General features: G+C 42.1%; 1 protein-coding gene across 1 annotated transcript in view; it reads left to right on the forward strand.

Annotated features, from left to right (window-relative positions):
• Positions 1-11,600, forward strand: part of b3galt1b (UDP-Gal:betaGlcNAc beta 1,3-galactosyltransferase, polypeptide 1b) — a 131,357-nt gene extending 119,757 nt beyond the window's left edge. Inside the window, exon 2 of the mRNA XM_064975481.1 lies at positions 9,159-11,600. Coding sequence (XP_064831553.1) covers positions 9,402-10,391 — 990 coding nt within the window. The 5' untranslated portion in view covers positions 9,159-9,401 and the 3' untranslated portion in view covers positions 10,392-11,600. The remainder of the gene's footprint in view (positions 1-9,158) is intronic.

An 11,600-nucleotide genomic window follows, 5' to 3' on the forward strand; every position in this document is an offset into this window, starting at 1 on the left:
TGGTCAAGAAAGATTTAGGTGCAACCTTTGCCTGTAATGTGTGTATCTGTTAATAGAATCTGGCACCTATTAGAGAGAGACGTGGTTATTGCAAAAACATTTGAAAGTTGTGTCCATAAATCTGCATGGGGCTATAAATCAAGTAATGACTTGTTGTGTACAGAGGAACTGTATAATAGCCCTTCTTACAAACCAGCATTCAAAACACTCCACCTGCAGCCTGGGAGAAAGGCATGTCACTTTGTGATGAATGGTCGCTTTTGTACTGCACTCCTAACACAGATTTACCCCTTGTTGTAAAATAAATCTTGATAAATTGAGTCTATTTTCATTTCTTTGACTAATTATTTCACAATGTTGCTTGAGTCTGTGAGGTGTAGCCTACCGGCTCCATTCCGGCTCAGTGTGGTTAAAGCGCCTGCAGCAATGTGTGTGTCTGTGTCTAAACAGGAAAGAGTTGTCTTTTTCTTATAGTGTCCTCTCTGACAGACAGTCAGCCGCCTGGTCCAGTCATATAGCAGACATTATGATTGGCTCTCTGCATGACATCCAGCATTATGGAGATGGATTGGAGTAATAAACTCTGGCTGGCTGCCCACGCTACACAACGGAGACTAATACACAACAGAGACTAATACACCGACACAGACCGGACAAATATACAGCGGCAGAAAACATACCAATGCATACAAACAGGGGAAAATGCAATGCCAGAGAATCTACTATACAAGCTGTTCTGTTATTCGTTTTATTCCCTGCAAAGTCGTATTGATTCCTGAAATGGTGATGGATGCAACATTGTCCATGTTTTGGATGACTTGAAATGCTATAATGAAAACCTCTGTTAAGAAATCTCGAATGAGATGACAGACTCTGATCTACCAGAAGATCTAGCTGGCTCAGGTCTGGTTGAAGGAGTACTATTGCCACAGGAATTGGCATAAGTTTTGCTAGGTTTTCACAGTGCAGAAAGTTCTTCCATGGTCATTTCCCGAAAAATGCTGGTAAGGCACATTTACTTACTTTTTCCATTTTGGCCCCCAGTCTCCAAACACTTAGGAGAGTCAATGACTGAGCCATGAATGTAAAAGAGCAACCTTTTATTGCCACTTTACTTAATCAACTTAAAATGGCAATGTGTCACCGGTAGGCATTGCTTAGTGAAGTGCAGTGGCGCTGGAACACATAATTACACTGTAGGACTGTTAAAGTGAGTCTTTAAGAGCTGTTCGGATCATTCTGTATAAGTGCTGCTGGGTGGTCTCTCTCAGATTCATGCTCCCTAGCTTACCCCCTTTTTGCTGTTGACTTTCAGCATGCTGCCATGGCAACTAACAGCCTCTGTCTCTCAATCAAGCTGGATTTGATTTTAAACATTCTAAATGTGGATAGATCCCTTCAGTTGTAGAAATTATGTGTGTATTCAAAAACACTCTATCGTGGCTAATATTATGAACACAATGTAATTTGCCTGCTGAGTCACGTGCATCACGCTTGGAAGTTGGCATGAGTATGGGCTGTAGTCACTCAGGCTCTCTACATCTGCTAGCAAGGAACTATATCATGGCTGGACTACTAATGCGACCATGCACAGTTCAGCCTGAGATGCATTGGATATTACTCTCATTGAATTGGGTCTAGTGTTACACATTGTAGTGCCATCTTACTGTAACTAAACACATCTATCTGTGAATTATTAACTGATCGAAAAGACAATAGTTTTGCTGTTGCAACTAGTCACTGACAGCAGATTCAGGGACAATTCAATGATTTTAATGCACAGGGGCCGAATGTAGCTTGGAATTTTTGAAACATAACTTTGAAAATGGTTCAGTGTGTGTGTGCGTGTCGGGGAGCATTGCAGGCAGACCTTGTGCTACTGGGATGTCTTTGTCCAGAACATTCTTTGCGTTAACTTTTCAGGTTGACGAGAGATGAGATGTACTTCTATGTTTTATAGCCAAGAAAGAATGGAATTTACAAGCTGAAAATAATTGGGTCCGTAACTACATGTGAAGACACCGAGGTCCAGACCTCTGACATGTTTCATAATAAAATATGTATACTGTATGTTGTATACATTAAAGAAAATAATACATATATTCTTGATTCTTGACTAATCGCGCCTGCCTATTTGCAAACGATTGGAATCGTGAACAGTGGTTTGTTGGTTATGTTCACCTGTGTCCTCTGGATTTGCCTCCCGGACATGAAACAAACTACCCGTCTGCTCAAATAGAAACGCTGCTGACAGTGTGTTTGCGAGATGCCGGGCAGAAGGCAATTCTAAAACCTCTGAGAGCATTTCTGTGTGGACCTCGCTTTGTGCACGGGGGCATTGTCATGCTGAAACAGGAAAGGGCCTTCTCCAAACTGTTGCCACAAAGTTGGAAACACAGAATCGTCTACAATGTCATTGTATGCTGTAGCGTTAAGATTTTCCTTCGCTGGAACTAAGGGGCCATGGAACAACCAACAAACAAAGCCCCAGAATATTATTACTCCTCCACCGAACTGTACAGGTGGCAATATGCATTCGGGCAGGTAGCATTCTCCTGACATCTGCCAAAGCCAGATTCGTACGTCAGACCTCCAGATGGTGAAGCGTGATTCATCACTTCAGAGAATGCGTTTCCACTGCTCCAGAGTCTAATGGCGGCGAGCTTTACATCACTCTAGCCAAAGCTTGGCATTGCACATGTTGATCTTAGGCTTGAGTGCGGCTGTTTGGCCATGGAAAACCATTTCATGAAGCGCCTGACGAAAAGTGCTGACGTTGCTTCCAGAGGAAGTTTGGAACTCGGTAGTGAGTGTTGCAGCCAAGGACAGAGGATTTTTTACACGCTACGCGCTTCAGCACTCGACGGTCCCACTCTGTGAGCTTGTGTGACCTACCACATCGCGGCTGAGCCATTGTTACACATAGACGTTTCCACTTCACAATAAACAGCACTTATTTGACGAACTGACTTGTTGAAAAGGTGGTATTCTATGACTGTGCCATGTTAAAACTCACTGAGCTCTACAGTAAGGCCATTCTACTGTCAAGGTTTGTCTATGGAGATTGCATGGCTGTGTGCTCAATTTTATACAGCTGTCAGCAACGGTGTGGCTGAAATAGCCAAATCCACTAATTTGAAGGGTTGTCAACATACGTTTGTATATATAGTGTATGCAAGCTGCCAGCAAAAACCTATATTACAGTAATGTTGAAGGACTCTAGTATTAGGCTTCTCATTCTGCAAGAAGGATGAAGAAGGATGAAGTAAGAAGCTAACGTTATACGGAGCCTACCTCAGCAGGAGCAAAACATTGGCTACTAATTCTCTTAACAACTTTTAATTACAGAGAGTAGGCTACTGAGAGACAGTAAAGTGGCGCTCAGTGGTGAGACTGAGGCAGGCTGCAATGCATGCAGGAGGAAGCAGAGATTCTGAAAATCAACCTGCAATAGAGAATTCTGGGAAATATTATAATACTGGGCGTGGTTTTGAGCAAAGATACATTTGTAATTTTACTCAACAAGCTCCTTCAAATTCAGCTCACTTTGAGCGGAGTTTGTTGAGTAAACAAACGTTAAAACACAGGCTCGAATTCTTGTCCTTTTGAAGGCCACTCAACTCGCAGAATAACGCTGATTGAGCAAGTGGTTCAGTTGTCTTTTTAAACATTGAAGGCCACTTTATTCAATAAATAGGATGTATGGAATGGAAACAGGCTGAAGAACTCAGTTAATAGAATAGTGTCTCCACAGAGAAGTAACACATTTGCAACACACTGTGCCTTAGACTGATGCTTTGTTACTGCTAGCTTTCTCAATCTCAAGAAAATCATCAGCAGACAGCTAGACAAAAGGAAATCAGGGGGACAGAGGGAGATTCAGAGTGTATTTTTCACAGTGGAAGAAGAGAATGAGAAATGATTTAGGGGAAAGAATGGAGGTGCAGCAATGACTTTGTGATGGAGGGATAGTGAGGATAAGGCCGATATAGAATAGAAAGATTGAGATTGAGGGGTTTTTCTGACGGTCATGGCTGCCAAAAAAGGAAATATATACTGTCTGGGGTTCTACCAGTGGTGTGACCAATTAGAAACAAATTGTCTTTAACAGACAGGGAGGACAAGGAGTATATTGAAGAGCATCCACAGTACATTATATGTGAACACACTCCATCCACTGGTTTTAGTCAACGTCACTATCTACTGATATGAATCAGCGTTTATTCTCACGAGAGGCTAAAGTTGACGATCATTTTGATGTGAATTCTAAAATAAGTTTGGAATGTTTTTACGGTACCTATTGTACTTTCTACATGGAATCGGTTATTTTACAGTTTGAAAACAGTTTAAACCAGTTTTCACAGACTTGCTTTACTAGAATAAAATATATTTCTAATTGTGTGATAAAGCTGTTGATTCCCGGTGCCTACGATAGAATACTGCAATACCAACGACTGTAAAAGAGCACACCACAGGGCCTCCCGGGTGGCGCAGGGCACTGCATCGCAGTGCTAGCTGTGCCATCAGAGACTCTGGGTTCGCGCCCAGGCTCTCCCACGGGAGGTCCGTGGGGCAACACACAATTGTCCTAGCGTCGTCCGGGTTAGGGAGGGTTTGTCCGGTAGGGATATCCTTGTCTCATCGCGCACCAGGGACACCTGAAGCAGTGCGGCTTGGTTGGGTTGTGTTTCGGGGGACGCATGACTTTCGACCTTCGTCTCTCCCGAGCCCTTACGGGAGTTGTAGCGATGAGACAAGATAGTAACTACTAATAATTGGATACTATGAAAAAGGGGGTGAAATTCAAACAAAAAAAGAGAGCCACAATCTCACCATCTTTGTGTTTTATTTTATTCCTCATGTAAATCTTCATTGTTGAGGAAGGGCTTGTGAGCAAGCATTTCGCGGTAAAGTTGATTCGATTTTAAAAATGTTATTTAGTTAGGTTTGTCTGGTAAGCTGGACTCTGTTTTATAGGCAGCAATACTCAAGATGTCAGAATACCTATCACACAGGTTTGGATCTGCCTGAATTAAGCCAACCTGTGGTTCTAAAGCATTGATAACGCATTGATATGCTATCACTTATGACTCCCAGTGTGGGTTGGAAGAAATATCACAAATGTAAGATCAATTTTTATTTTTTAATTTTTTTTAATTTTACCTTTATTTAACCAGGCAAGTCAGTTAAGAACAAATTCTTATTTTCAATGACGGTCTGGGAACAGTGGGTTAACTGCCTGTTCAGGGGCAGAACGACAGATTTGTACCTTGTCAGCTCGGGGGTTTGAACTCGCAACCTTCCGGTTACTAGTCCAACGCTCTAAACACTAGGCTACCCTGCCGCCCCAATAACCTAAGATAAACCCTTATGCGCTATAGCACCAACCACCTGTTCTAATGCATAGATACAAAAGGACACCACAGTCTAGTACCTCCACACCGTCTAGACATCTCTGAATTGTCCCAAAATATGAGGGTGTTATACAGTACATGGATGTGAGATTTCAGTAGGCTCAGTAATAGCACCATGATAGCAGTCTATTATTCCCCCCATAGATGATAGCATTTCCTCTCCAGGAGAAAAGCTTATTACTGAGCGATGTTCCCCTTCACCAGCATATCTGTGTCATAGAGTGCAGTCAGACCGAGCACTGCCAAAACCAGAGCTGCTCTGGACCCGGGGAGACAGAGAGCTCACACCATCAGTACCTCTGTTCTACTTGTCATATTATTTTCCTCAACCTGTCTTATCTTTAAAGGGACGTTTGTCCATGCAAGTTTAATGTGGAGGATTAGTGTGGACACATGGTGGACTGAGATAAATCTGTTCTCAAACAGTAGGTATAGGCCAGACATTTAAATTGATTCCATAAATGTGGAGCCCTGTTGTAAGCTGTTGTGGTAGCTTCTTCTACATGCAGCTCTATACAGCGCATTCAGAAAGTATTCAGACCCCCTTTTCCTCATTTTGTTACATTACAGCCTTATTCTAAAATGGATTACAAATTTTAAAAATCCCTCATCAATCTTCACACAATACCCCATAATGACAAAGCAAAAACAGGTTTTTAGAAATAATTATTCAGACCCTTTGCTATGAGACTCCAAATTGAGCTCAGGTGCATCCTGTTTCTATTGATCATCCTTGAGATGTTTCTACAACTTGATTGGCATCCATCTGGGGTAAATTAAATTGATTGGACATGATTTGGAAAGGCACACACCTGTCTATATATGGTTGACAGTGCATGTCAGAACAAAACAAAGCCATGAGGTTGAAGGAATTATCCGTAGAGCTCCGAGACAGGATTGTGCCGAGGCACAGATCTGGGGAAGGGTACCAAAGCATTTCTGCAGCAATGAAGGTCCCCAAGAACACAGTGGCCTCCATCATTCTTAAATGGAAGAAGTTTGGAACCAACAAGACTCTTCCTAGAGCTGGCTGCTCCCAGCCAAACTGAGCAATTGGGGGAGAAGGTGCCTTGGTCAGGGAGGTGACCAAGAACCCGATGATCACTCTGACAGAGCTCCAGAGTTCCTCTGTTGAGATAGGAGAACCTTCCAGAGGGACAACCACCTCAGCAGCATTCCACCAAACAGACCTTTATGGTAGAGTGGCCAGATGGAAGACACTCCTCAGTAAAAGGCACATGACAGCCAACTTAGAGTTTGCCAAAAGACACCTAAAGGACTCTCAGACCATGAGAAACAAGATTCTCTGGTCTGATGAAACCAAGATTGAACTCTTTGGCCTGAATGCCTAGCGTCACTTCTTGAGGAAACCTGGCACCATCCCTACGGTGAAGCATGGTGGTGGCAGCATCATGCCTTGGGGATGTTTTTCATTGGCAGGGACTGGGAGACTAGTCAGGATCGAGGGAAAGATGAACGGAGAAAAGTACAGAGAGATCCTTGATGAAAACCTGCTCCAGAGCGCTCAGGACCTCAGATTGGGGTGAAGGTTTACCTTCCAAGAGGTCTAACCTTCCAAGAGGTTTAACATCTCTGGAGAAAACTGAAAAAAGCTGCGCAGCGACGCTCCTCGTCCAACCTGACAGATCTTGAGAGGATCTACAGAGAAGAATGGGAGAAACTCCCAAGAAGGCTTGAGGCTGTAATCGTTGCTAAAGGTGCTTCAACAAAGTACTGAGTAAAGGGTCTGAATAAGTAGCAAGTCGCCGAGTGGTTAGAGCGTTGGGCCAGTAACCCGAAAGGTTGCTAGATCGAATCCCCAAGCTGACAAGGTAAAAAATCTGTTGTTCTGCCTCTGAACAAGGCAGTTAATCCACTGTTCCTAGGCCTTAACTGACTTGCCTAGTTAAATAAAGGTTAAAATAAATGCATTTATTATATATTGATTTTTTTTATTTGCAAACATTTCTAAAAACCTGTTTTTGCTTTGTCATTATGGGGTATTGTGTGTAGATTGATGAGAAAAGATAAACAATTTGCTACATTTTAGAATAAGGCTGTAACGTCAAGGGGTCTGAATACTTTCCGAATGCACTGTAGATGCTGTTGACTTACACTGTAGTCATTTAATTAGTTTGTAACCCCAGGTTTTGATTCCATGGAGAATAACCAAAGATGCAAATTGTGAGGGGCTCATTCTGGAGCATTTGCTGTCATCAATAGCATGCAGAGATGTGTCCTCAGCTCACTGCAGTGTCATTAAACAGGTGCTTGCCAAGGTTGCTTATCATATGCAGGAGCATAACAAAGAGCCTGTAATGTCTCTGTCTGAGTTAAAGATTTACATTAAGGATTACACAAACAAGCAGTTTGAAGTAAACACCTTCCTTATACCGCCTCAGTGCAGCTCTGAAGTAATGAACAGTTATGTCAGGAGATCTTTGTTCTAGTTCTTTTTTTTCTCTCTCTCCCTTTTGCTTTTTGATGGATACAAAATAGACCAGACAAAATCATTAAAACGCTATGCTTGGATAAATGGAGCTTGTAAAAGTTTTTTTTAGTGACAGGTGGACAAAAATATAAAGTCAGATCAATTATGTTTATTCTGCTTTCTCTTTTGTTGCTTCCGTGTCCCCAGTATAGTACAGTACTCTAATAATGATATGTCCTTTAATGTGCCACGTTCATTGTCACTACTTTAATACGCCTTTGTGCTGCAGATTTCAGATTTCATTTCAGAATGTGAATGTCAGTTATTGTTATAGCTACCATAGGCATTAAGTATCCTATCTGGTCTTGTTAAATAGATAGTCCATTATGTTAATTAGATTGAAATTGGAAATGTGTGCAGCAGAGTCTTACCATTTACTACCTCTGGCCCGTCATTGCAGTGTTTTCTAAAGCATAAGGGTCTATAAAGTGGGTAGCTGTACAGTATGCCAAGTATGCTGTGTGTAGCCAAAGCACTAGCAACATGCACTTTGTTAGCACTAGCAACATGCACTTTGTTAGCACTAGCAACATGCACTTTGTTAGCACTAGCAACATGCACTTTGTTTTTGTCTGTAATAGACAGTAATTGCCCAATTATTCCATTCCTAGATTTCTAAATGTATCACTACCACTAATGAATAAGAATATTATCTTTATTACTGTACCAACAATATGTAGTGTCATTTTTAAGTGTGTTTGGTGAAGGTATTACAGGCTTGGTGTCAGAGTTATATTAATACACTGAATGGGGATGCCCTCTTTCTAGGACCTATAGGGGAAGATTATGGCACTTTGTGGTTGGCAGCATTTAGCCATTTCCTAAAAGCATTAGCCTGAGTCTAAGGCCTTGTGTGAGAGATAATAATTACATCAGACTGCATTACCGTACCATCTGAGTAGATTCTCTCACAGGACTTCTGATACTTTTCAATTATCCAAAATATCAAAATACTTTTTCAATGTCACCCGAGCTGGGTTTTTGAACAGCTGAGAACTCATACAATTCTGTATTAGCATTTTATTTTATGGTGCACCCTACTGTGTGAAAGCTAAGCTTAGTCTAGAGGCAGTACAAAGATAACTCTTATCAAAAGCTGTTGGTTGTAACTGCTGAGTCCTGATTTCAGAGAAAATCTAACACTACTTGATAAAACTTTGTATTATTTTATTTAGCAGACGGGTGTGCTTGCTGAACCTATTAAGATCTATCTTTTTGTTCTGGCGTTAACATGTTATTTCTCTATTTTTCAGATGTAAATGGAGAAGCACAAGTGTCAAGAAGAAAAACAGGACATCTGCACGGTTTCAAACCGGATTTTCGTTAAAAGGCAAACAACGACATCCCATCACTTTCCTCTAAAACAATCCATTACTGACAATTGATGTCAAGCAGCACATCAGTGCAGCATTATGCTGCCTTGCTGGAAGGAACACTGCTAATGGAAAGAAAACCTTTTAAGATTCAATACATTAAATACATATAAATGCACCAGAATGCCTTCAAAAGTCTCATGCTTGTACGTGTTGACGGTCGTTTGCTGGGCAAGTGCTCTTTGGTACTTGGGTATATCCCGGCCGACATCCTCCTATGTCAGTGGGCAGATGTCTTTGCCGATCCGGAAGACTGTGAAAACCCTTAAGAACACTACGTTCAGCAACATCCGGACGCGAACGCTGAACCCACACGCCTTCGACTTTGTCATCAACGAGCCTAAGAAATGTGAGAGCAACACGCCCTTCCTGGTCATCCTGATCAGCACCACACACAAAGAGTTTGATGCCCGTCAGGCCATCCGGGAGACCTGGGGTGATGAGAGCACCTACAGCGACATCCGCATCATCACCCTCTTCCTGCTGGGCCGCAACACGGACGCCGTCCTCAACCAGATGGTGGAACAGGAGAGCCAGATCTTCCACGACATTGTGGTGGAGGACTTCATAGACTCGTACCACAACCTCACCCTCAAGACCCTGATGGGCATGCGCTGGGTGGCCACCTTCTGCTCCCAGGCCCAGTACGTCATGAAGACGGACAGTGACATTTTCGTCAACATGGACAATCTGGTCTACAAGCTTCTGAAGCCCACCACCAAGCCCAAGAGGAGGTATTTTACGGGCTACGTCATCAACGGCGGTCCCATCAGAGACATGCGCAGTAAGTGGTACATGCCCAGAGACCTGTACCCCGAGGCTAAGTACCCCCCCTTCTGCTCGGGCACAGGGTACGTGTTCTCAGTGGACGTAGCTGAGCTGATCTATAAGACCTCTCTGCACACCAGACTGCTCCACCTGGAGGACGTGTACGTGGGACTGTGTCTGAGGAAGCTGGGCATCCACCCCTATCAGAACAGTGGCTTCAATCACTGGAAAATGGCCTACAGCCTGTGTAGGTACCGTCGTGTTATCACTGTCCACCAGATTTCACCGGAAGAAATGCACCGGATCTGGAACGACATGTCCAGCAAGAAACACCTCAGATGCTAGCACCTGAGGACAACTTGGACCCTTCCTCTGTTTTTGGGGGGGTTTTTTACCTCTCAACCTGGTGTTCTAACAAAGTTGTTTTCATTTTCTGACAACATTAGTTCTCTATAGGCTACTAGTATACTTTTACTGAATCCAATGTAGCTGTTGGGTGCATGAGGCTTGTAAAGTGCATGTTCTCATTCAAACACACACTAAGATAGTGTTGTTACCAGTCATTTTGTAATCTCTGGTCTAGAGCTATAGACTTCAACAACTCATTTCGATGAACATTTACTCTGTACATTTACAAGTGAAACCAGAGAGGTATTATTGAAGGACAAAATGATGTATATGTCACTGTAAGTGTCTATCTACTTTCTGCCAAGTTCTCATGCTGTTTTTGGGATGGTACTTCCTTGCAGCAGGGGAAAGCCTCCCCCACACCATGTCTCATCCCTCCTACCAGGCTTATGGATGGTCAACAGTTGTAGGCTACACCATAGTACATACACATTGAAATAGAAAATAATGCTGCAACAATGACAACAACAATATCTATATTCTGCAAACGTAGAACAAGTTGGAATGTTAATTGTTCTTTTCTATTGTTGCGATTTAATAAGAAATGAATACATCTCTACTGGATGTACTTTATCACTATTCACTATTGTTCAAAACTACATGTGTGGGTCAAACAGATGTTTTAAATGTGATTTCCCCCCCCCCCCCCCGGATATCTTTGTTTACATATTGGTGTAAATTTAACTGCCTCTTCATCTGGAAAGAGACAGGAAAATGCTTTTTACATTTAGATGTCATTGATCATTTCTACTCAAATTATTTTCTTACAGTGTACTTGAAGTATTTCATGGTGTCATGCTACCTGCTTCTGATAAAACTGGCTACTATTACTGTACTCTACGTAGGTCGGATTCACGACCACGACCAAGTATCAACAGACGTTACATATCATCTTGTGCACGTGGCAATTTACATAGTAACTTTTATCTAAATTCCCAAGTGAATCTATTATAATGTGTTATTTGGCATATCTTTAATGAATCACTGCTATTGAAATAATGGGAAATAATTCCATTTTCTGGAACTTGGGATAGCTGATATGGCCCAAATGTCATTTTCAAATGTTTATTATTATTTTTTAAGTATTTAGTATTATAAGCTATTGTGACATTTGACTGTGAAAGTATAAAGATATATCCTGAAGGA

This window comes from Oncorhynchus masou, chromosome 10, assembly GCF_036934945.1.
Source record: "Oncorhynchus masou masou isolate Uvic2021 chromosome 10, UVic_Omas_1.1, whole genome shotgun sequence".
NCBI classification, from domain to species: Eukaryota; Metazoa; Chordata; class Actinopteri; order Salmoniformes; family Salmonidae; genus Oncorhynchus; species Oncorhynchus masou.